This window comes from Ptychodera flava, chromosome 1 (genome assembly GCF_041260155.1).
Source record: "Ptychodera flava strain L36383 chromosome 1, AS_Pfla_20210202, whole genome shotgun sequence".
Lineage (NCBI taxonomy): Eukaryota > Metazoa > Hemichordata > Enteropneusta > Ptychoderidae > Ptychodera > Ptychodera flava.
The window spans coordinates 20,100,979-20,128,612 of NC_091928.1; the positions used below are offsets into that span (position 1 = coordinate 20,100,979).

At 37.1% G+C, this 27,634-nt stretch overlaps 1 protein-coding gene across 1 annotated transcript; it reads right to left on the reverse strand.

Moving 5' to 3' along the window:
• Positions 1–3,654: 3,654 nt before the first annotated feature.
• On the reverse strand, positions 3,655–27,530 carry LOC139143373 (von Willebrand factor D and EGF domain-containing protein-like). Its single transcript, XM_070713635.1, has 17 exons — positions 27,398–27,530; positions 19,904–20,071; positions 19,331–19,381; positions 18,354–18,607; positions 17,602–17,655; positions 14,740–14,903; positions 13,220–13,295; positions 12,470–12,649; positions 11,823–12,031; positions 10,571–11,075; positions 9,299–9,676; positions 8,729–8,971; positions 7,697–7,808; positions 7,065–7,123; positions 6,444–6,504; positions 5,292–5,323; positions 3,655–4,978 (listed from the first exon to the last, which is right to left on the reverse strand). The coding sequence occupies exons 1-17, from the start codon at positions 27,528–27,530 to the stop codon at positions 4,697–4,699; spliced, it is 2,961 nt and encodes a 986-aa protein (XP_070569736.1). The 3' UTR covers positions 3,655–4,696.
• Between the last annotated feature and the right edge of the window lie 104 nt (positions 27,531–27,634).

A 27,634-nucleotide genomic window follows, 5' to 3' on the forward strand; every position in this document is an offset into this window, starting at 1 on the left:
GCAACAGAGCATGTAGCCCTGAGTACAGGTCTGTGTGTTCCTGGCGTATACGGCCTCCACCACAGCCCTGCAACGGTCTGTGGAGATAACTGGGATCTCTGCAGCGAGATTCAAAATGGGGATCTCCATGGGTAAACAACTTGTCGAGTATGTTATGTTTCAGAAAATGAGCGGTTTTGGACGTTAGGAGAAGTCAATCGCATCTTTTCTGGGATTGGTTAGGAGGTAAAGGTAGGCAGGGAAAGGATTTTGCCCCAATAGAGCAGAATTTCGGCCAAAAAGACCCTTTAGTCTTCATTGCGGTCCAGATCCAGGCCGCAGAGACCTCAAGTCTGTTCAAAGACCATTGCAGGGCTTTGGTAGAGGCCATATAATGCTGGGAACACACGTGCACACACCTGTACGCAGGGCTACACAGCACGGGGCATGAAATGAGGAACCAACACACAGTCATATAATGTAACAAACACCTTCTGTATATTACTATATTGTGTCAAATATCGGGGTCTTCATATAAAATAGTAAAACCGTACTTCAAAACTATAAATATTACTCCATGGTAACAGTACCCGTACTGATCGACCTCCCGTCGGCAGGAGTCAAACACACTTTCAGAACAAAACTCTGTTCAAACCCTTTCTAAATGCTCAACAATTTCTATGGAAAACTTAACGTTACCGCAGAGGTACCTCAGACTTGACCACGCGGCTGGGAAACACAAATAGTTCACACGCGACTTTAACTAATGTTCGATGATGAGCACAATTGTAAGTCCCGTGTAATGTCTGCACATGAAAGTCGGCGACAACACACGCAATTCACTGCTAAGCAGCGTCCAGTTCAGCTACCACGGGAGCAGCCATCTTAGATCTTTTGTTTACTTCCGGTCGGGACATGCCGAACTTATATTATCTGAAGTCTTCCTCTGCTAACTCCGCGCATCGACAAAAGTTCAGTGGAACGGTCATAAATAATGTTCTCATGACAATCTCAGACATCTGACTGAACTCATAAATGGAATAAAGTTCACAGTTAACACACAATTTGCTGCAGAATTGAAAGATCAGCTTTCAACTTGTGGTGATATTATCATCTTAGCGTGCCAGTGCGTATATTGCAAATATACGGCACGGCTTTCACTTGTGTGAGCAATGTTCGTTCCATCGACTAAAGTAGAGGATGGCGTAGGGTTTAAATAAACAGTCCGATCCGCATAAAATTCGATCTCTGCCACTCACCAGTTTCTTTACATATCTGCTGACTTGAGTAAGACTCAAAATAGAGAAATATCTGACTTAAAAAGCACACGCTGACACTCAAACCTTCCAGTGCCAGTGCAGCATGCAACGTAAAACACTCTCTGGAAAGTTCCGTCTTGGACTCCTAGGTATACAGTGATAACACACAAGAACTCCCAGGCAAAATAGAAAATACACAGGTCCTCCATACATAATCTATGAGAAGCTATTTTTTAAATACAAAACTAGCTAAATCTGTGTATTTATAGACTCTTGATTATTGATATTAATGTACTTGATAAGACTAGGGTAGTTACCAGTGCATGTGTGAGCAAGAAATTTGATTTTGGAATTTCACCGAATTGTTAATTCACTATCTTGTCAGAGGAAACTATGAATAATTTTTTTCCATTACAAAACTAGTTAAATCTGTGTATTTATGTACGCTTGATTTTGATATTAATTTATTTGATTAGACTAGGGTGGTAACAAGTGGATGTTTGTGCAAGAAATTTGATTTTGGAATGTCACCGAAATGTTGATTCACTATCTTGTCTATATGGAAACTATGAATAATTTTTTCCAATATAAAACTAGGTAAATATGTGTATTTATGTACTCTTGATTATTGATATTAGTGTACTTGATTTGACTAGAGCAATTACAAGTTCATGTGTGTGCAAAAAATTTGATTTTGGCATTTCACCAAAAATGTTGATTCTCTAGTATGTGAGGAAACTTTTTCAGCCCGGGGCCACAGGGTGCGAAGGGTTAATGAATCAAATCTGATGAAATTTTTTTTTTTATGGGGGGGGGTCACATTTTACAATTGATGAATTGAGGGGGGTCAAATTTTATAAATTTGATTTGGAGGGGTCGCTTTTTACGTTTCATTTGTCGCTCAAATTCCACCAACCCCCCCCCCTCCCCGTAAATAACGAATGCTCCCTAACATTAGCTATTGTAATAACAAGGTCATCAAACTGGGGTCGCCTGTAGCTGCATCACCGTTCTCCCAGAGTCCCTAGAATCTGCATGCTCATCGTCTGCGCACACCCAGTTTTGCTTTCAAACATCGATTTTTACAGGACAGTCAATGGCCACCAGTCGCTTACCTTTTCCCGCCAGCAGTTACTGGGCCAACGCGTTCACCCCGCGCTCTACGCAACAGCCTACTACTAACTCGATAGCCTTCTGAAGTTTATTCCTTCAATTTATTCAGTTTTGTATATATGGCCAACAAACTTGGAGCAAGTCTACGTATTGAGTAACATTACCTAAAATGTAGTCGACAGACACCGCATTCGATAGATGTAACCTGTTCAAACATGGAAGGGGCGCCAAATCACTTGCAGACGACTTGGGTGTGGATCGGAGTGTCGTCCTTACAAGAGCAGTCTCTTCGCTGCGACCCATTGAAAATTAGCCACCACGACCAGCCGATTTGCCCGCAGCGGACGGGCAAGTCCGGTGTCAGGGAGAGGCTATGATGAAAACTTGTCTCTTTTTTTAACGGGGACCGAGACGAGGATCAAGCTTGCTTGAGTGCGGGCATCGCGGGGTTGCCGGCTGGGTAGGTGCGTCGGCGCCCGGTCGTGCACTATTGGCTCGCCACGCCAGTGTCGGGGAGAGGCAAGAGTAAAAACTTTCGTCGGGTGACCGACACAAGGGTAAAGTTGCAGAGGATGGGCATCGCGGGGTGCTCATTAATATCTGTGAATTGCTTTGAAGCATTGGCATTAGACGAACTAGACATATTGTCTAAATCGAGGTGTTGCCAACACTGTCAGATGCAATTAAAAGCTAAGCGGTAACATGAGTCGATCATAAAAAAATCAACTCTGCAAAAGTTGAAACATTGTTTAGCAGGAGGTCAGACGTAGTCTAAACAAAACCACCATATATGTCCAAGCACTGTCCAAGTCTTATCACTTGCTTTCAGGTGTAGTTGTTTTGACTACATCTGACCTGCTGCGAGACAATGTTTCAACTTTGGCAGAGTTGATTTCTCTGTGGTCGACTGGAATTACTGCTCAGCTGATAATTACACCTGACAATGTTGGCAACACCTCGATTTAGACTATGTGTCTAGTTCGTCTAATGCCAATGCTCCAAAGCAATTCACATTAATATCTTTTGAAATAGATATCTTTTCGACACAAACTCACTCACACATAGACAATTTGACTGATGAAAATGAATGCAAAGTGTACTTTGTGAACATTACGGAAATATTGCAGATGGAAAAGAAGCTAAGAATAGTTAAAAGTAACGTAGTCTAGCCTCTCATCTCAGAGATAAACAGAAAACATTGCTTTCTTACTGCCGTGTTTGAGCACTGTCATTTCTCGTTGAAAACCACATTTGCATATAAGCTAAATGAGAAACATAAATGTACACGAATATTACTATACTTCAATATAATACATCTGGTTTAATATCCTATTCTGGAAAATTGTTTGTAAAATATGTTGTTGTGAATATATATTTATTTTCAATATTTTTCTTATAGTATCAGGAATTTTATTCCATTACTTTGGACCAGCAAACTTAATTGTTTGAACTGTACATCATGACATTTGATTGTGGTTGATGTATCTACAATGATTCATACTAGACATCAATCAACTCTTAAATACAAAATTCAACTTCTTAACTGACAGTGCGTCTAGACTTTGCAATTAAGTTGCGTAGAATGTTCCTTGGAGAGTTTACTTAACGTTACCGGTGTCTGAGTACATCTAATCATGTAAATGTCTGAACTGCCAAAAGTCCATTTGAAAAGTGCTCCCTCTTGATGACGTGCAATGACCTATGTAATCTCTGTCATTAGTCACACACTATTTTTTTATATTTGAACATTTAACACTGTAAAACATTTTGATGAACATAAAAAGGTCATTTTAGGGTGTCGTTGCACCAAGAAATCACTCTCCTCACAACTAAAAATTCGCTTACAATATCTCAGTTGACGCGCTTTGCGCCAACTCCACTTCGTATCACATTTTTCTATACTCTGTGTAACTGAATTATTAAGACCGTGTAATATAAAAATGCATATTTATCATGGGATTCATCATCTGCAAATTATGATCAAAGGAAAATTTTATCTTCTTAAGCATCTATGAAACTGGTATGACCATATCAAAAGAAAACTGTAACATACGCAACTGTACTTTTTGTTTCCTTGAGTTATATGAGTTAGAAAAGTTGTTATATTGAGGATATGAAGTAGACTCAAATTAAATATGACTGATGCAATAGTTTGGATTGACGACAGGTCAAAAAGTGTGATTTGAGAAACGACCTATTGTTCTTCGTTATGTAGACGTCAGTTAGATTAAATCCATTGACTTCTAGAGTCTGGATTCATGTAAATTGCCTTATATGCCGTTTAGTATGGTCTCTACGAGGGGAAATCAAAAAGAACTGGTTGAGAAAGGTTGCAGACGATATAGCTACACATTTCGATTACCGACTCTATATCTGCGTTCTCCATGCAACATTTCATACTCATGTTCTTCACGGTCTAAGATATCAGTATATGGCTGTTGCTGATGAATGCTGAGCTCCGTATTCATGCTGGCCCGGTTGTTTACATTTTCATAAACTTCCATGTCGACATCTTGCCGTGCAACGACATTTTCATACTTTTCTTCGACGGTTTCGCCAACCGGTTTTTGTGCAATGTGGTATCTATTGGAAACAGCTCTATCAAAATTTTTCTCTTGTTGTCTCTTCTGCTGAGTTAAAAAAACCAAGACGATCTGGCAATTATTCAAAAACACAAGTAAGAATATTATATATATATATATATATATATATATATATATATATATATATATATATATATATATATATATATATATATATATATATATATATATATATACTGTGTATACCTGAAGAGCACAAGGCTCAGTACAGGAAAGTACTTCCCCTACAATTATGTAGATTTGTAATATTTTTCAGTGCGGATCCAGTATGTTTCAGACTAGCTACAATGTCAAAGGCAACAGTGTGAACGGCAATAAAAGTTGTAGAGGTACTTACAGTCACTCTGCGGTGCACATACAATGCAATGCCTGAAAGAACCAGACACAGGTAGAACTCTTTTGAATATGCTACTTTGGGGTGTTGAAATCTTATTGCTTCATTTAAACTCTGGACATATTCTAAAGTTTGTCTCATTTCGTTTTACATGTATGTCTCTCTGGAGTTTAGAGTGTAATGTCAGACAGTGTCCGTGACTTTGAATGCCGTTATATGTTATCCTAGGTTTAATATACTGAGCATGAATAGTAGTCTTACTATCTGTTACCCTACTTATTGTTCCTTAACCAATCAAATCCCGTGTCGTGCCGCCCGTTGTTTCCGTTCTTAATGTAGAACGCGCCTCGGGGACAGATAGTCTGACTCTCAAACTTTAACAATTCTTTTCTAATCTACTAAGTGTGAGGATTCATTTTAAAGGTCTTTGAGAAAGAAAAAACGTTCATCGGCTTAGTTTTTCGAAAATCCAAAATTCAATTTCCCCAGACAGGAATGGCGGCCGGCGGCCATTTTGATTTTCAAATATTGCAAAATGTTGGGTAATTTGTATCGCTAATTTCAGACTTTGGGCTGTGACCCTCAATTTTTATAGTTGATTTGGTAAGAGAATGGTGGAAAGTTTCATTCAAGAAAGTTTCAGCAAAAGTTTAAGTCTTTCACTTTTGAGGCGCACACTACCTTAAGATAAAGTAGATGTGTAAAGTAAAAAAGTCTGAAATAAATGTAAATGTAAATGTGCCGAACGCAGATTTTTGGTCTTAGCTACCACTGTGGGGGCTCATTTTGAAACTTTCGGAGTAAATAAAAGTTTACTTTTGTGAAAATCGAAACTAATTTTCTCCGAAATGATTAACACAGGTATACCAGCATTTTGAATTTCAAGTATCGATAAGTATTGGGAATTTTTTTCTCTAGAAGCTCATTTTGTACGGCGATCCTCCCTTGTTAAACTTGATTCCGAAACAGAATAGTTTAACATTTCCGAACAACAGTTCAAAACTTTCCGTTTCGTTACCATTTGTCCGTCAATTTGTCTATCGCTGTAGGAGTTTGTCAAGACTGCAGTTTACTGTGTCCTGTATGAGTAAAAGGCCGACAGGTCCTTATACAGATGTCCAATGTATGTAATTAATAAAAAGCATTAATACTCACAAACGGCAGCAGCACCGATTATAATTCCACAGAGAAAACCAAGAAACACCTGCCATTGTCCCTGTCATCAAAAATGAACATCAATCAAAGATGATGATTTTAACTTGATTGAAGACTGTCTCAAGGGAATTAATTTGATAAAATATTTTGATCAACTCAAGGTGATTATACTTCATCAAAATTTAATAAACATTTGCCTCGTTACTCAAATATACTTGAAAAAAATTTCAAAAATTGAGAGAGAGAGAGAGAGAGAGAGAGAGAGAGAGAGAGAGAGAGAGAGAGAGAGAGAGAGAGAGAGAGAGAGAGAGAGAGCGCTATGTATTCCATCGGCATTTAAACTGAACTACACGTTATTTGTAAGTATTGGCTGTGTCGTCTTCGTTTCTATGGCTGACACTAGTTTGTTATGTGCGTATGACATTTACGATATGGCGAAAAATTCACTGTTTAATCTATATTACAAAACCTTCTTTGGTGGCAATGGAAGAGACATAAATTGATACTGATACGATTGCCATCAAGGAAACCTCATGCATTTTTGTTTTCTTTTTATTGTACGGACATTTGTACATGACATTAACAGAACCAAAAGTCCTACGGAACTTTTAAATACGTTACCGAGTTTTCTGTCGAGCCTGGCGCGGTCGGATTTGTAGTTTCAGTAGGTCCTGTGATATCTGGAGGTGTCAAATTAATGATGTAAGGCCACAATAGTATCAAAGCATGTGGTAGAGGGCGCATGTCGCCGCTTCAGTGTGTGCAAAGGTGAGTCTCACGCCAAACAATATACATCATTATGTTATCACTAAAACAGTAATAATATAATAATAATGCAACGTATCAATTAACAAAGCTGATATCAGATTTACTGACCCGAAAGGTGTTGTCTTAAACGTTCACAGTAAAAGAGAGTATCCTCCCCGTTTGTCAAGTGTAACTAGTATAGGTATAGCTTCTTTTGGTGAAGTAATTGACGATTCAAAGAAGGGATCATGGTACACATCATGCAATCTTGTCTTTTGTTTTTGTTGTTTTATTTGTTTGTTTAGACGACGCTGTAATTCAAGAACTAGATTCTCAGATCTTTTCATCGAAATTTTACTGTTTCTCTGACGACATAGTAGATTTCGAGTGGAAACTATGGCAGCCCGCGACTTAACGTGTCTCTCTGTTTGTCTGTCTGACTGCCTTTCTGTGTTTATGCTGACCAAACATGAAACATGAAAAATGCATAAGATTTTTAGTATTACCTCGTTCGGTCCATCCAAACTCGTCATTTGCCGGATCGCAGTACTTTCCAGACTCGAGCGGGTGTTGCGCTCCTTCACTGAAACACGCTCCCTCGATAAGACATGAATTGTTCTATATAAAATAGACAGATTGACAGCAGAACACTAGTATAAGACCCATTGCGAATTCTAGGCCTGGCTATATTTTGATATCCGATATACTAAACAAATAAGGAGTTTTGTATCATAGCGGTATAGATGTCTATTCTTTGACTAAATATGATGACTTCGTGTCGTTTTCAAAGCTATACAAGTAAGGTGTTTGACCCAAGTTGTGAGACGGTCCAGCCATGCAAACTTAACAAGGTCTACTGTCTGCTAACTTAACAGGATGTGGTAGAGCCTCTTGCGTTACGACAGGCATGAATAGTCACGTGATGGTCAACATCAATGATAACAAACAGAGCTGCATGAATGCTGTGTTTTTACTATTGTTAATAATCAAACTGGTGTTACATCGCATATTATTTGAAGAAAAAATGCAATTGCCTACAAGATTTACAATTAAGGTAGAACGCGCCTCGGGGACAGATATTCGGACTCTCAAACTTTTACAATTCTTTTCTGATATACCAGTGGGGGCTCATTTTAAAGCTCTTGGTGTAAGAAAACTTTTCACCGGCTTAGTTTTTCGAAATTCGCAAATTTTCTTTTTCTCCATAGAGTTAACACAGCCATGGCGGCCATTTTGAATTTTAATTGGCTTAGTTGTTTCTCCAGTACCAAAATTTGCACGGTGACCCCCGATTTTCACTCTCGGTTTTGAAAGAAAATGGTTGAAATATTCCTTAAGTTTAAATATTTCACTTTCGAGGCGCATATTACCTTCATATGAAAGTATTTTATCTACCAATTTTGAAGTATCAAAACGTATACACTTTGACATCAGAAAATATGGCAGTCTCGAAACACTATTACTATCGTGGTATCCATATTAGGTAAATTGTCACACTGACTACTACTATGGTGACGTTTAGGACAAGTTTCGCTCACCTTCTTGTCGCAGTTACCACTTTCCCTACATTCTACACACACCGAATCGAAGACAGTGAATAGCAGTTCGTTGCTGAATGTTACGCCATCCAAGCTGACGGAAATATCGGAGTATTCTACTGGCAGTTCGTTGTTGGTGACTGTTGCGGGATATGTGTTGATACCCGTGTGCCTCAGAGGGCATGCGATTTCCGTTGAGCTTATGAGATATGCTTCAGTGTTATACACCGAGATGTGATTGTTCTGAAAAGAAGATCAAGTCAGCAAGGTAGATGTTGCATTGTTATACAAAAAATCACAGCCTAATTGTAAGGTGTAGCCGTACATTAGGGATGTGCAGAAATTCGATTGTTCGTATTTTTGCCATATTCAACCTTGCAACGGAAAGTGTCATTGAGGCCTTTCCTGTGACACTGTGACCTAAAGTACGGAATACGTACTCTAGATTAACTTACAAGATCTGATTTGGTCTTTTCAACAAAGCTCATTAAATCTATCATTTTAAAAACTGAACGTTCGTATGATATTTGCCTATAGTCAAAGAAAATAATACTGTATTACGCCTTGCACCTGACTCGTGAGCTTGACTTTACACATAAGTCGTTCTGATTCGACGAAATTCTCTCCGACACCAAACGCTGTCTCACACGGTCTTGATTGTAAGTCACAGAGGGCGTCGTGTTTGAGGTTGCTCAGATGTATTGGCTGTCCTTCCTCATGGGAGCAGTCACTCCCAGTGAAACCTTTGTCACAGACACAGATGTTGTCGATACATTCGCCATGTTTGCTGCAATCGTTTGGACAGAGCATGGCTAATAGTTCTTGTGGCGGTACTTTGTTTCCGTGGCCGTCGTCTTCGTACAGAGAGATGTTACGGAGCACGAGATCCATGCAATCAAATTGGAATGCTGCCGCCGTAGAGGGCGCAAAGTCGAGGGTATCCATCGCCTGAAAGACACGCGAGGATGTCAATTGAAGGAACAGGCTAGGAAGGAACATTAACAAATTTGTTTCCTTCAAAATATACAATGACGGCGGCCTCCTTTCCATAAGATGAGCCGAGTCACCGTACAGAATAAAAGAGAGGTAAAAAATTGTTTTAATGGCACCCATACATATATTTTGGTTTCGCTTTTTATTTTGTCCTATGTCATCACGGAGAAAATTTGATAAAACAAATGAAAAGATACTGTTCTACCGGTAAATTGGTCACTGGCTAAAGTAAATATAATGTTATAGTGTTATTTTGCATTATAGTTTTCCTGTTTATCAAACTTAAACGATTGGCAAAAACGACATTGGCCAAACCTAAAATTAAAGAGAGGGAGTTAAACATATCTTTATCAATTCACTTCAGAGGCAGACGTTACTTTAGCTGTCGTCTGCCCACGTATTTCAGGCTTTTGATAAAACCTCATTGCTTGCTAAAACGTATTAGATTATACCAGTATATTAATGGTGCAAATGCAGCGATCTGATTGGTCGAGACTGCAAAAGAACCGTGGTATATTTGCGAAATACCACGGTTGGCACACGCGCGAACTCTCGGCAGGTTCAAAAATCCCTTTTTGACATTTCATGTCCCAGAATTTTAATATACTGCAATGATATAATAGCATTAAAGCACACCCGGCGACGGTGTACCACGAGATTTTGACCAGTTCACTTCATATATGGTCAAAATCTCTTAGCATACCATCGCAAGGGGTGCTTTATTGCTTACATATATAATAGTTGATGAAGGGCGTTTTCTTGAGTAAAAGCTGATTGAATGAAAAAGTCAAGAATGAGGAACAGCAACGCCATAAAATAAAGAAGACGAATGCCAGGAAAATTCTTCACCTGTATGTCAGTAATGCATGTATCTTTGTACTTCTGAGTTTCAAGGTTTGTCAATCGAATGCATTCATTGAAAATCGAGGTAGAGTTGAAAAAACGTCCACAAAACTCGCGTGCCATTTCCTCTGTTATGCCACTTTGTGTCGGCCACTCGGGGATGTTTGGTTGAAATTCGGAATCAAAATCAAACTCGATATTTCCTATTTCCACGTGATCTTCTCCGATATTTTCAAAATCTGTTTTCTCGATACACTGAGGATAGTCTGCGTAATTGACAAAATTTCTGCGTAGAGGACCATAGCAAGATTCTTCACCGTGATCTGTGGTCCCGATTGCGTAAAGTTGCGTCACGTCCGTACCGTGTCTTGATTGGTCGGTGTGCAGTCCGTACCCACAGCAAATTCTGGAGCTGTCTATCCCAGTTGGACAGTTGCAGTACATTGCATTGCTTTCTGGTATCCTTGAAAGCTGGTCGTGTTCCAAGAATAAATTTTCATCCTCGGAAACTCTAAAAAAGCACAAATAGTGTTTTTATCATACTAAAACTCAGTTAGTAAGTCTTAGTTTGTAGGATCTATTTTCCAGAAATGGTGCGATACGGATATAGCTTCAGATCAGCTAAGGCAACACCTACACGAGGGAAACCACTTTTAGGAATGAAGCACTTTTTGCGTTCCTTGTTGTTAACAACAGGATATACAACTTGAGTAAGATAAATCGTTTACCACAGACACACTTACACTTATCACAGAAATCATCAATAGAAAAAAAATACTAGATAAAGGAAAAAAAATTACAAAATTTTCCAATACTTTAGAAACAAAACTATAAAAAAACCCCGAAATTTGCTTCATAGGCTAACTGGCCTTCTACACTTGTCGTGCACCATACAGCTGACAATTCGTAGGGTTTATCTAACTTTCGATCGTTGTCAACTTTGTCGATTACGTACATTTTGATTATATCCTGCAACAGTTGTAACCTATAACCCGATGATTTATATCTCATTCTTTTAAATTTTCATTCGCTCGATTAAAATTCTTGGTTTGCCTATCTACTATGTCTCTAAAAAGTGGATAAACTTTGAGGACTGCGGGATCTATAAAGGGTAGTAATGGCAGTCAGTTTAGGATGTATTTTGCGTAAAATTGAGTTGTAAAAGTAGAATTGCAGTCAACCGTATTCTCTTGCAACTAAACTTGTACCTCTGATTATCGTAATTTTTCTTTTACGTCATCAGTGACGTAGTGCATACCTCCATGACTCAGCAAAGTCGTCCAGATCTTCTGTGATTTCACCGTTCCTCTTTGTGAAGTCATTAGTGTCGTCATCGTCTCCATCTCCGCACAGCGCCATCGTGCGTCCGGTATAATCGGAAGGAAGGACGACAAAGACATCTAGCCACTTGCCCTGCGCACTGCTGACCAGCTGTACTTCCAGTGTGACACCAGAGTACATATACACCTGAGGGGAAAGCCGCGGCAATTAGAATACTCAAAGAACGATATTCTAATGTTTATTACAAACGTAAGGTACATGGAAGCTATGGATGTAAACAATATAAAACAGCACTGGTAAATAAATGGTTCTCATAACAGTGTTTGTGACATTGCTCATTTACATGGTGTTTGTATTTCGTTCTTCTATGACAGCTGTGAGCAGATAATCAATTTCGTTTAGGAATAAAGCGGATGATGAAAACCGTGCATAGTTAAATAACTAACTATGCAATCTCTGTATGTTGTTTGTATATGCAACATGAAAGTACTCGTGTGAATACTTTGCTTCGAATACCGTTGAGGGATAATTTTGAAATATTTCTATATGATTTAATTTTAACATTTTTATTCTCAATACTCTGATGATTTTTTTCGCCTTTGACGTCAATATTAATATACTTACATAATGTTTGTTTCCATACTGCTGATGGATGGCAGTACTAGGTGACAGGTTCTTCCTCGGAACTGATATTCTCAAACTGTCTCTGTTACAGATGTCCATAATGACAAGGTCATTATTCTCACGGATCGCCACGGCACAGTTACAAGAAACCTCAGCGCAGTCTGTAGCCGCTGTCTGTACCTAAAATGCCAGTGTATCATGGGGCATGAGAGGTCAACTTTGAGAAAAAGAGCAATGTGAACATTTCAACAAAAAATACAGGTCAGCGATGAGTGTGTGAAAGCCATTGTTATTATCTAATTACGCTATTGAATGTAAGTCACACCTAGAAGTCCATCTGTGAGTTAAATTTTCATGAGAATTGCATTGTATTTTGTAGAGACTTATACGTTGATTGTTTAATTGACTTAACACTCAGTATCCTCTCGGTGTGTCTATCACGTCAGAATGCTAAGTTTAAACATCTCGATGATGCTACGAATTGAAGCTATACTTTCGTTTACTATTTGATCGGTTCATTGATTGATTGATCGACTGTTTAATTTTTAGAGACAAAGTGTTCAGCACAACGGGAAAGTTAGAGAATCAAGCCGAACGCGTGTTGTCATAATCGTAATGGCATCTGATTAAAGATGAATCCGACAATGTTCCAGCTTTGCAGTATAAAAACTTAGATTTAGGAGGTACAAATTTAAGTTCCTGTTTTAAGATTGCAAAACAGGTAATTGGTGTTTCACTTCCAGGGCTTACCTCTAGTATCCTGCCTTCGTCAGTTGTTCCTCTTGCAAACACATAGTACCCAGTTTTTAACATTGAATACCAAAGTCTACAATCAAATCAAAGGTCAGTTGTGAAGATATACAGTTTATGTGTGTGCCACAAGTCAAAGTTCAACCACAAGTAGGAGACATTAGCAACGTATGTAAAACATATTTCAATGATTAACTTTAAGCAAGTTGATGGAAAACACTTGACTGACGTGATATTTGGTACCATATGCTGATCATTTCAAGTCATGCTGATATATATTCTAGTGCATGACATTTTCTACATCGAAAATAACAAAGCGAGAGGTCGCCTTACCCATCGAAAGTTCTGTAATGTGGGTCACCAAAAGAAGAGCAACGTTTGTGATCCACGCCGATGACTGAGACCTATACAAGACATATTATTCAAATTAAATCAAATTAAATCAAATTAAATCAGCACAGTCTATGCATTCTCAGCGTGTGTCTACAATCAGTATATTTTAAGGCCCATTTTTTAACGATAGGACTATGGTATCGTCTTGAAGTCAAGTACTGTCGTTTGTAAACACAGAAAGCAAGTAAAACATCTTTATCTTCTTAAAAATTTGTCTGGCGCCTTGTAAATCAGAAAATATAAAGTCACATGACCGACCTTTATGGGATCAATTTCATAGTCGTCAAATATTGATAAGTAGGTACTGTTGACACAGTGTACAGGAAGTACTGTACTGCTGATGGTCACGTTACGGATTCCATCGTCCATGAAGTCACGTCTCGCAACCATCGTTAACTGACTTGCTGCTCGCTTCGTCGTTTCATTCCAGTCACGTGGTCTTATTTGCATAACGCAGCGATCGAAAGATAATTCTTCATGGAAGTATTCTGTGCCAAGGTCTTCGTCTGAAAGTAAGTTTGATGAGAACTTTTGATTCCTGGGAAACCTCATATTTTCTCTCTTTTTGCTTTACACAAACTGTGCGATTAGAGTGAAAGTATCGCTCTGAGATGTCTGACCAGCTTAGATTAGTTCAAACCAGTTCTAAGGGCTTAAGCTTTCCCTTCTACTGCATAAGCTTTCACTTGTGATAGATAATGACGGTATGTTATGTGTATATATGCAGCCTGTTTTACCCGCCAAAGTGTAAGGTGAAATGATAGGGTGCTGTTGAAGGGTATTTCATTAGGCCAAATAAAAAATATGTGCGTTCCGATTACATGGTTTTCAAAAATAGGGTAGGTAGGTAGGGAAATTTTTTTTTTCATTTTTTTTTATTTCTCAATGTGCATTTTGTACGCGTTCAAACAAACTACCAGTGAACAATTTCCTCATGAAACGCACTCAAATTAAATACGGTATATATTAAAATAAAATATTCATCAGTAGAATTGAAGTGTGTGGTTTATTAGACTGCCATGGAAATTGATATGGCTGAATAACAATTCTTTGACAGGAAAGTGAACTATTTATCCAAAGGTAAATCCTCAGCTTTTTGCAGTCACTCGCAAGAAAAACGCACATACTTTATGTTCAAGTTGTTTGTAGCCTCGCCAACCTGTATATTTGTCTGCTGTACTTCCAACCACGGCCCAGCAGCATCACTGGCACATTCAACTCGAATAGAGTACATTTCACATTCAGAAAAACCTGGATGGTGTTCCTCCAAAATTTCTTCGAATGTTCGGTTCTGTTTAACAGAAGACAAAATCGACCTTTCTTCGCCATGATCGCAATTTTGTTTGAGACGAGGCCTGCTTTAAGTAGGGATACCAGGCCCTTTTTTGTTCTTGGTTAAACTTACTTGAATTGTATGTTTTCTTGAAGATCTTGTCTCAGGATTCAAAAAACTGTTTGAATGATAGTTCTATCTTGTCTACTTCCTGGGTTATGATTTTTTTAGAATTAAAATATGCTCGATTTTTTTGACAAATGGTCAAAAAATTTCAACATATGGCTAAGAGTCATTTTGTGGGTATCCCTATGAAAAAATATAGTTGTATAATAACATTAATTCTCTAACTAATCTGCTTTAAAATACTTTTTGTGCAATATATTGTAAGAGTACGGTATAAGGAGCTTTTGTTTTCTTTACACAGAGACTTGAAAATGCCAAAAATTTTGTGAGACAGAGTTGAAAATTGGACGGCACCGTGTATACTACCAGTCAAAATGCTATTTTTCGCCATTTTCAAACTACTGTAACTTTCAGAGTTTTTAAGCCAGCTCTGTCAAATTTTGGACAGTTAAACTTGAGTAGTAATAACAAAAAAGAATAAATATATTTTAGATCTGTAAATTTTTTTAATGTTACATTTGAGAAATTCTGATATTCAAAAAACGAAAAATCATAGGAATATGAATAAAATAAGTCATTGTTCAACTGATCAACTCACAGTACAGAATAATCCCCCTGGAGCTGTCCTTTTTTACACAAGAATATTACTCCCCCCTAAAAAGCTGTCATCTTGTTGTACTCAATTTTCCTTTAGCATTGAAATCTAGAGTCAGGGTTATGATTTTTTCCTTTCCTTTCCTTAGATTTTCATTCTCTCTTCATTTGCCCGTCTTTCAACTTGTCTTGTTTATCAATTCCGATTCCTGCACTACCCCATGTCTGTCATTTTCCCCAGTTTACGTTAATGCTGTTTCAAAATAAAGGTTGTTTACATACATTTATAATAATAACCATGGCATGCTGACTTTATTCCCATGCATCATTGAAAGAGTATTCATTTCTGTTGTCAAATATCATTTTGTAAATTTTGTGTAACATCAACAGATGAAAAATGAACACAGTTTAATGTTCGCAAAAATACCAGGGTTAACGTTTGAAAACAGCTGATTGTAGCGTTGGCAGTTAGGGGCTGTTCAACGAAGTACGTACGTACGGCAAAATTCACGGTAAATTCCGAACGCACAGATTTTGAAACTACTCAGAACTGACCTTAACACACAGTTTTTGGTGTACGGGTTTATATTTTAATGATAGAATGACTATAAAAAGTAAAATTGACCAAAATTTTGCTCGATTCACTATCACAAAACACTTCCGGGTTTTCACTTGGCCTGCATAATATGGCCGCGCTGTGCATGGCGCGGTTCGGAAATGACAACAAGAATGTAAATGAAAGATTACATCAAAAAACGGCCATGAAAATGCTTCAAACTTTCCACAAATTTAATATAACAGTTGCTGTTTTGGTATACTAACTCCGATCACTGAAAATTGTCCCTGCATTTTAGCGAAAACCTACCTACAAAACGCCGTTTAGGCACTGAACAACATACTGTAACGAGCCACTCCATTCTAACATAGGAAGTAGTGGCCTGAGAAATGTGCGTGCCGTAGTACGGCACGCTGTATGGCGAAAAATAATGCTTGATTTTGAGCGCTAAAATGACACGATATTTTTTTCTTTATTTTCAAAAAATAATCCCATGGTAGAACGAGCAGTTGACTTGGAAGTTTTTTTTATCGAAAATTCTAATACTTTTTGAGATACAGCAGTTTGAAAACCGGAAACCGTCACGGTTCAGTGTGCTCATGTCGCAAGCTTTCATGAGCGTCTGGCATCACTTCTATAAGAATGACGTATTAGTTCTCGCGTGATTCGCGCGATTTGTCATAGTTCTCGCGTGATTTCGTGCGTTTCACGTTTTTTCATATCTTTATTGTTACTTCCGGGTTTACGAGGCTCTAAAAAGTCTAGGGTCGGGGGGTTAAAATTGGGGTAGGTCGGGTAATCGGAACAGCACATATTTTTTTGTTTGGCCTAAACAATATTTACTATGAAATAATTGTAACTATTTCCGTCCTTGAAATTTGAACAGTGAAATGCTAAAATATATAATACTTATGTTGATATAAGGCATAAACTACATTGATTTCCGGTAGATCAACTATAATGGCTGTAAGCGAAAGTGAACGTTTATGTTGTCTGTAGTCTTTCGTGACAACATGGACTTTATTTTATTTTTTATAGCTTTATCAATACCAGTGAATTTTGTGACACCATTCCCAAGATTATTGCTGATACCATATCCGATTATCTAGCATTGTGGCTGAAGATGTTTCTTACATCTACAAATTCACTGGTATAGCCAAAATTATAAAATAATAGCAATAATGTACCCCTTCCCGGCCGATAATGGACTCAAGCAACTTTGCACTCCGTAATTTACTCGGCTTCGCCTTTTACATTATGTTGTGCAAAGTTCGTTTTCTTCCATCAAGGGCCAAGAGGGGACATTATTTTTTAGGTAACCTCTAATTATTAGCATTTTGTTTTAACCATACTCTGAGTCCCAGCCAATATATTAATGTGACAGGCCGTCTGGTATGTCAAATCTTCACAGAGAATTGGGATTGTTGACCAAATTGGTACCGTCGTTCCACTTCCATCGGACTCGCTCAGTAACAATGGGTCACTTGTGTTGACCTGTGGGGAAATAACGAATATGTTGTAGGAGCTTACACTTTATCTTTTACGATATTTATTGTAATCGATTTATCGACTATCGGGTCGTGCTGTATTTTGCTATATATCTTTATTAAACACAAATTAAACATAAGACACGAATCATCCTTCTAATAACCTCACGTTTTCGAAACTGACTAGGGATACGTGACTATGTAAACGTTACCTTGATTCCAGCAAAATAGTTCTCACTTGTGTACCAATGGCTTTTGTGGAGATTCTCGTAAAAGGAACGGACTCGACATCCAACCTGTGGAATATGAATTGATGTGGTAAAATTTAAAACCACCGTTGCTTCAATACGAATTCCGTTTCTCAAGAGCACAATTTCCGTCGGTTGCGCCTTCTCGCCACGTTTCTAATTAAAAGGACTCGTGCATCTATTTACATAATTATAAAAGCATATTGTCTGATAAAACAACTCATTTGCACAGTAAAGTTTTGAGACTTGTTTTAAAGGAAAATATCACATCGATTTTACACAAGACAGAATGTAAAATATTATAGGTGTGAAGAATTAATTCTTTGTATTTTTCAGAGATACACGAGGTTCTCGTGAGAACTACGAAATGATCTAATCGATTTCTCGAGAACAAGGTTGTAGAAATACACTGTTCACTCCGACTGGCCCAGGTGTGGTTTATGAATTCATCACTTACCATAACTCCAAGTCTACCTTCCTTGTACGACAACACGTCTCCCGGTAGCGTGGTCGACAAAGATTCAGAATTAATGTGAAGAATGACTGACTCTATGTCGTCATGGGTGCGTCCATCAAACAGCCAATCAACTTCGAACCTGGCCGCATGGTCATGTTGATCTACAAAATCCACTGTGCACTTGAAATGGAACCGTCCCTGGGTTAAGACTGGCCCTTCGAGTACGGGAGGGCCCTGCATTATGGGAAACATCTCTGAAAAGAATATTAACTAGCATTTCATGAAAACATTGTGTCTCGTAATCAGCTGTACTTAAAAGGTGGTATATGTGAAAGTGTGTTGATAAGTGTTTCAAGGCATGCAAAGTCGATGTCAATGGCATATTGTCTGTAGCATATATCCACTTTCTGTGCTTCTTGCGCTGTACGTTTGATTGACGAAGTGAGATTCTTTCTCTCCATATACATTTCACAATTCATGTATTCTGCTCGATAGACAAGACTTTGTTCACCAGTATACCTTACGGTTAACGTATGGTGTTGTTATAACAGAGCACGAGTAATGATTAAGCTCTTTCGTACACGTCAGACTATATCCTTCATGGCGTTGTCAGAATGATGAACACGATTGGAACTCATTTGGGATAATTGGATTTTCATATTTTGCAAATTTCTCAAAAGTATTAGGTGCCATATAACTGAATGTTGCAATATCGCAAAGTACTCATAGAAACAAGTGTGTAATATAAAAAGAAAAGCAGATGAGATAACGTTTGTAGATTAACTCGACATTACTTCACCATCCAATTATCCCAAATTAATTCCAATCGTGTTGATGATAAAACTACTTATTTAACGTTTGCAAACCGGTAATATCATATTATAAAGTTTGTCAGTTATCTAGATACATCTATATTTTCCCTAAATTTTGTACCGCTTCTTTTTGTCATTTATTCTTTATCCTAACATTATATTTACCAACACATTCTTCTTCGTTTTCTTCGTTTTTACCACAAATCATTTCCTCTCCTGTAAGTGAAATAAGTCATATCGTTAGCCCTTAAAAGCTTATGTCTCGGGGTTTTTTGTCAATGGTATTTTGCCCTACAGTGTATATGACCTTTAAATACGATAAAAATATGTACGTAACCATATAGCATGTCATATTATTAGGACGTTAGACTTTTCAATATAATATGTAAATATTTCCACATATACTATGACCGAAATATTTTTCCTCAAAGTAGAACAGTCATTTTGAATTCAAAATACTAGAATGTAGGTTTTAAGTAGCTTTTTCGTAAAATTATAAGAATTCGCGCGATGATCAGTGATCGTCTTTCTTAGTATTACGTAACAAAGTGACTTAATGTCCTCGCGCAACTTGGAAACGTCACATGGTGCAACGCATTGATACATTTTATCAATACTTTCACGCGTTTATTTATCTCTTGTTTGTAACAAAACCCATATGGATTCATACAACCTTAGCATGCAGCTGTGACGATTATTTCGAGAATAAAAGACCCTACACGATATTTGGGCAGATACCTTCACAATAGACCATGTTGCATCTTGGCGGTCGAACCAGTGAGTACACGTTAAACTCGGAGCAGTTTTTGGCATCAACGTTCCAACTTTCTCCACAACATGTGTCATTATTTGTAGTGACACAGACTTCTTTAGGTGCGATCAGTTCATCAACTGTCGGTCGAGAATCTGCAGGAGGCAATTGTCAAAGCTCGTTTTAAATGTGACATGATTACAAAAAAGTATAGGGTAATAATATCATTCTGAACGTAAACAGACACTAGAAAAAGATCATTAGTACTTAAAATAAGGAATAAACAGCGTGAAAGATGTCAATGCTGACGAGGTGGAAGAGTTTAAAGTGGGATGCTCAATACAATTGCATGTTGTGGACATATTTAATATTACATAGGGCTAAGCCCTTGGAGTCGCGCCAGAAGTTAAGATTAGAAATTTTATTTAATAATAATAATAATGGTTTATTTCCTTTTCGAAAATGTGTGAAAAAGCACACTCACAAAGACAGTTACATGGAGAAAGTGTTGATATGTGTAGGAAAAACGAGAGTGAAAAATAGTTGTCTTGCAACTAATCGGGTCACTCCCGAATACCTGGTTATTTGACACATTCACTGTATGGGCTGAAATTTATCAATGAATTACATGGAAAATGCGGATCAAAAATTTGCAGCAGTAACTATGGAGGCGTGAAAGCTCTCAGGAAGACAAAAAAGATACACAGCATAAACTTGATAAAAGAAACCGTTTCCAAGTTTCAAATTCACACAAAGGGAATTTATGAAAATAAAAACCAAGGATTAATGTACATCAATGACCAGTGAGACTATTCTGAAGATAATTTTTGTATTCCACTTTAAAGCGATATCTATTGTGTATTTCTCTTATTTCAATGGGTATAGCATTCCAGACTTTCGTTGCAGCATATTTTACAGTAAATTCACCTGCCTTATGTCTAATTTTTGGTATGGCTAGATCGTTACGAACACTTTGTCTTGTACTATATCTATGTTGAATCGGGACAAAAAGTCTTTAAAAGTATCTGGTAGTCTGTGGTTTAAAACATCATGTACAAAAATTGCAAGCTGTAGTTTATGTTGCTTGAAAACATCTAAAATACCAAGTTTCTTAAAAAGTGGGGACGAGTTTGCGTTATAATCGCTGAAGGTCATTATACGGACCATCTTTTTCTGAACCAGGAAAATATCATTCAAATAAGTAGGATAAGTATTTCCCCACACTTCAAGGCCATACATTATGTGGGGTAAAACAAAGGAATTGTATAACAATACAAGTGTAAATAGCGGTACTACATGACGTAATTTCAGGAACACACCTGTTAACTTACTGATTTTCATTCTTACTTGTACAATGTGATGTTTCCATGATAAATTACTGTCTATAGTTACCCCTACAAAAGATGCACTGTCTACTCTTTCTAAAATTTCATTTTTCATTCTTAGTGAACCTTCACATATACAATCTTTTCTATTACTTTTTATAATTGCATATTTAGTCTTTTTAGAGTTTATAGTCAGCCTGTTAGCATCGCACCAATCGGTCACAGCAGATAAATTGTTAGTAACCACATTCAAATCAAGTTTACAGGATTTTTGTATGGTGTGAAAAAGATTTGAATCATCGGCGTACAGTCTAAAATCAAGAACATCAGATGAACAAGGAAAATCATTAATATAAATAAGAAATAAAGTAGGCCCTAGGATCGATCCTTGGGGAACGCCACAAGAAATATGTTTTTACGAGAATGTACGCCATCGATGCTGACAAACTGACTTCTGGAGGACAAGTAATTTTGTATCCATCGCAAAGGTAAGCCTCTGACACCATAGTACTCTAACTTAGACAGCAAAATATCATGATTTATGGTGTCAAAGGCTTTTGAAAAGTCTATAAAAATACCAGTTGTAATATTACCTTTGTCGATTTCTTCCAAAGATGTTGAGACAAGTTAACTAACGATAATTATTTTGTGCTGTAATTTTTCCGAAAACCATATTGGTGTTCATATAAAACGTTATTCTGATCAAAAAGTAAAGCATCTGTTTGTTAACAATTTTTTCAAAAATTTTGCTGAACACTGGTAATATTGAAACCGGTCTGTAATTACTCACATCATCTGCATCACCTTTTTTGTAAATTGGAATCACCCTTGCAACTTTTAAATCATTTGGGAATTCACCCGTTGAAAATGACAAATTTATGATATGACAGAGTGGTTTGGAAATTACAGAAATTGCATCTTTTACAAGTCTCACACTTATGTAGTCATGACCAGTCGCCTTGTGGATATCAAGAGATGCAACAGTATTGACAACATCACTTTCAGTTACAGGATAAAAAAAGGAAAGCTGAACTGGACTGTGCATATTAGAAGTGAAGTTTGAGTCAGCAGTAACATCTATTTTACTGGCAAGATTTTCACCAATTTGAACAAAGAAATTATTAAAATGTTCTGCTATATCATTCAACTGTGAAGATGTTACTGTATGACATCCAGAATTATCGGTGATTTGATTTGGTACTTTAAGTTTCTTACAAGTCTGTTTGCCCAAAATATCATTGATAACCCCCCACATTTCTTTCGTGTTACTCTTATTTACCATTAGAAGATTTGCATAATAACACTTTTTGGCTCTCCTTAAAATATTTGTCAAAGTATTTCTATATTTCTTATAATTACTCAAGAAAGGTTCTTTAAACTTATTCTTAATTAACTTGACATCAATTTGTGTTTCATACCTATTGACTTACGAATTTCCCTTGTAATCCAGGGTTTGTTCTTACTTTTCTTATTTTTACCCATGGGCTTGAGTGGTGCATGTTTTGAAATGATGCTACAAAATTTGACACAGAAACATTGATATGCAGAATTAACATCCTCATGGCAAAAAACGTCATCCCAAGATTCCATTTCAAGGTCCCTTATGAAATCATTTTTCTTAAAATTTGAGAAATCTCTTGAGAGGGAATGACTTGACTCAGAAGATGATGATGTACAAGTGTTTTCAAAAATAAGAAAAACTGGAAAATGGTCTTTTTATTTCCGTCTGACGATGAATAATTGACGCTAACATGGTCAATAATAGTATTGATTCACGATTAGTGATAAGAAAGAAAAAAGAGAATTAATTGTTACTTACTAGAAAAATTAGTAGGACCACTACGCATTGCGTAAACAATAAATTCAAACACCCAGTTTACCCTCTGATGAAAACAGTTCACACACGCTATCAGACAGGCATAGATTTTCTGTTTTATTTGTCACGAAGTTGGACATAAATTGACAATTTTTCAATGGTAACAACCCAATGTATTTATTGAGGGACGTATTGTACACCTTTCTCGTTGCAATAGCGACATGTACTACCCAATTCAATTGTACTACCCAACTTCCAGTTGCAAGCTGAAAACCAGCGTCGCGACTAAAAACTGGCAATCTATGACAGAGAGGGCGCTCTAATGATAATTCCCAGCATTCTTAGCCTTTGTCCTCGTTCATACGCAGGACAGTTTTCTCTCTTTTTCTATCTTTAAAGAATGATGATAACGATATCTTGTATCAATGACGAGATGGAGAATAATATTTACTAGCTAATGGCAGTGATATATTTTATAAATGGCGTGTAAAAATATAATACGTTGCACGTTTCGTATTTGTTTCTTTACAAGCGCTCAAAAAACATGGCGGCGCCCATGATTGCACTTCCCGTTACTTGTAGTCCTATTGCGTAGAGAACCTGCGAATGCGTAGTTAGTAAACCGCTTGCGCAACTATTACCATACTAAGGGTCCTCAATCTCCGATAATGATGATGATGATGATTAAATATATAAAAGTGAAGAAAAATAAAATATATTTGGACTCAGTAAATTTGTTGTTGTTGTTGTTGTTATTGTTGTCGTTGTTCATAGTATTTCCAGAAAAGAACAAAGTATGCGCTGCAAAATTCAATACAGCCTAACTATACATATGCACTGCAAAATTCAATACAGCCTAACTTTACCCAAGGGATGTCACTTCATTGCCACACACTTTTTTTACCATCGCCAAAAATGCACCTAGCAAGCATCGAAAGCGGTAAAATTCAACGTAGGGTCAAAGCACATTAGTCCTTCTCAATCATACTCAAACATTTTCACCTCTTACCGATGAAAAGTCGAGAAATCAGCAGGTTTTTCAGCGCATCTGGTCGTCTCTTACATTCCAGATTTAAAAGACCCCGCGTTAGATTAACTCACGTGGGCGCATTTCAAATCGAACCAATTGCAGAGCCCGTACTGAACGAATGGGCCCAGCGTGAAAACCCGGAAGTAACGTAAGTTTCTCACGTCTTTGGAAAGACCTTTCTCTCACTATGTGTGAACTGGAATTGTTAAAGCTACCAGAATTTCGTATGCAGACGCACGCAGACAGTGTTCTTTCCAAAGACGTGAGAAACTTACGTTACTTTCGGGTTTTCACGCTGGGCCCATTCGTTCAGTACGGGCTCTGCTATTGGTTCGATTTGAAATGCGCCCACGTGACTCAATCTAACGCGGGGTCTTTTAAATCTGGAATGTAAGAGACGACCAGATGCGCTGAAAAACCTGCTGATTTCTCGACTTTTCATCAGGTTGTAAATTTCTGGAGAAAAGTTAATTGTGAAACATGAATACTTCTTTCGTTTTGTCCCCTATAAATTATCCGTTTTATGAACCATTCCTTGATTATTTTGACGATAACTTTGTCCCAGATGTTGTTATATCAATGGTCTATATAAACATGTTGGTTGTAAATGTTGCTAATTTGTTTTAACATTACATACTCGTAGCAAGTACTCAGAGGAAGAAATTATATACTATGTCACTAATGATAATTATATAAAGCAGGGTGTGTTCACTGACTAGACAAGTTGTCTCACTGTTTTCAGAAGTACTCTCCCATAGGTGGAAATGAATTTAAAAACTTAGAAAATGTTTGACTGTGGCAGGTACAGACTTTTAAGGGAGGGAATACCCAATACCAGAATATTGTCATATTCTAGAAATCACTTATGTTGAAGCCCAATCTAATTTTTGAGATAGTTTACATTCAATTATCCATTATCCCGTGATTTTGAGCTCTACACATGACTTTATTGCAAATTTGACTTGTTGAAGAAAACAATTGCCATGGTAGATAAAAATATTATTTCATTACACTCTTGATTCTTAAGTATTGTCTACATGTAGTATTTCCGATATAAACATCATGTATGAAGTTACTCATCCAATAACAAAGATGCCACCTTATTTAATGTAATAAAAATTGTGAAAAAATGCTTAGTCAGCACATTTGATTTTTCAAAGAAAAACATAAAATTATGACTCTCTTTAAAAATCAAGCACAGTAACATGGTATTTGTTTTATATTTTTCAAAAAAGCACCTTCTAGTGGATCATTTGTGAAAGTTTTATGAAATTGACAATATTCCTGGTATGTTTTCTGACATTTCTACATGCATGCAATCCTATGCAATGACTAATTTTGCATAGCCCTGGGTAGTCTTCTACCTTATGCCAAAGAAAAATCACTATTTGCACAAAACCTATAACTATTTATCTTATTGCAAGGCAAAACCAATCATTTTATACTTTCATTCTGGGGTACTATGCAAATCCTCTCTCAGACTGTACTTTTCACTGTGCAAATTGTGTAAATAAACATAATAACTACAACGTAGATTTTCTCGCTGATACACATGATACACAATGACAAGCACATAATTCAGTTAGAAATTGTCGGAGCACATAATCAGCAAAGTGATATCTATCTTTGAAGTTTAATGGGACACAATTTGCAGGTCTCTAGATATTTATGGAAAGTGAGATGTTACATTCACGATTCCAGCATATATTTTTATCAGATGATGCTGAATAACTTGTTGACTTACGGTGAAAATTGGGTAAACCCAACTAGTGTTTTCTTTTGTCTTTTTCTCAAATTTGGTTGCCATAAAACAAAGTGGTTGACACTGAAAGCAACAATCCTGAGGAATATTTCAGAACCTTTGTTGAACAGCACACCTTATCCATAACATGAATTCATATAATGTTTATGTTATATTTCTGCTAGTTCAATTCACAATTCAATGTTCATAAATGCAGATAACCCTGGATACATCAAAGTTCACATTTTGTCAGCAGTACATTTTTATCAAAGTTGACAGAGCATGCATATTTCACATTTTTTACAAACTTTAAAATAGTCATGATGTACATGTTTTAAAATGATGGAAACAAAACATGTTAATTTGGTTTTTGGCCTTTTCTGCCAGCCGTCACTGAGAAATCCTTGATCATACAAATCACAACGAATGGGAGTCTAAAGTATTAGTATCATTACTCAATGTGTGAGCCTACCCACAATTCGATTCATACACAGTGAGATCACTTCTTGACTACAGCAAATTTCTTGTTTACACAGGATGCAATGGTCAATATTTCAACAATCTGGCGCGGCGGGACGCGCGTATTGATGCACATGATCTTGTGGACGCACATACAGAATTATTGGAAAATCAAACCCTTTTCTAGGTAGGAGCTATCAAATTTTTAAATTTTTTACCAGATATTTTTGACAGCCACGCATAATTCTATAGATCAGGACTTCTGGGCAAATATTTGATTGATGTGTTTTTTCCGTAGCCCCCCCTAAAAGATTGTGGTATTTTTGTCTGCCCCACCCCTAATTTTTCTTGGGAAAATGGGTGGCCCCCCTGAATATCCTCCAGGCCCCCCTTGAAGTAAATTCTAGATAGTCCCTTGGCAAAACATGCTTATATGTACATTGATGATTATACCCGTTAAAAACAATATGAAAGGTTATTTCTCATTTTCATGTCAGCTAATTTATAATTTGCATTTGTAATGAGCTTTCACAGTTTGGCATATATAGCTTGAAGGACTTGACCATACGTAAAATTACACTTGCTATATAAAGTGCTGATACAATGACAGTAGTAAAAATTTAGTATTTTCATTTCAGCTTATTACATATTTGTATACTTAATGACCTTTAGAATTGATCTGTGGTGATTATTATTCATTATGATAATCATAACACTTTCAATGAAGTTGCAAATATGTGGCAAAGGTTAAAGTTTACCTGCAATATATAATGAAACACCTTAGCATTAGATCTTAGATAGATAGATAGATAGATAGATAGATAGATAGATAGATAGATAGATAGATAGATAGATAGATAGATGATAAGATAGATAGATAGACACACACACACATAGATAGATAGATAGATAGATAGATAGATAGATAGATAGATAGATAGATAGATAGATAGATAGATAGATAGATAGAAAAATAGATAGATAGATAGATAGAAGTATACAGATGTCTTCGTGGGAAATTAAGTTTTACTAAGCTGTTGGTCTGTAATTGACTAACGGTACTCTCAATAAGTCACATACCTAACCATTGTCAAGAAGGTATACTCTCACCTTTCAGCCATATTGGCATGTCAGTGCTGCAAAATGATGGTTGTACACATGTGCCAGGTATATCACCGCTAGCATCACTGTCCAGTCTGTACCAACCATTGTCAAGGCCATCGTCACAGTAGGCAGGCTCCATTGGGTCACGTTTTAAGTACATACTCCGCCAAGGCTGCTGTAGTGTGACATAGGACTCACATGGGTCTGTGTAATAGGAGATAGAGTATAGCACCAAAAGTCACA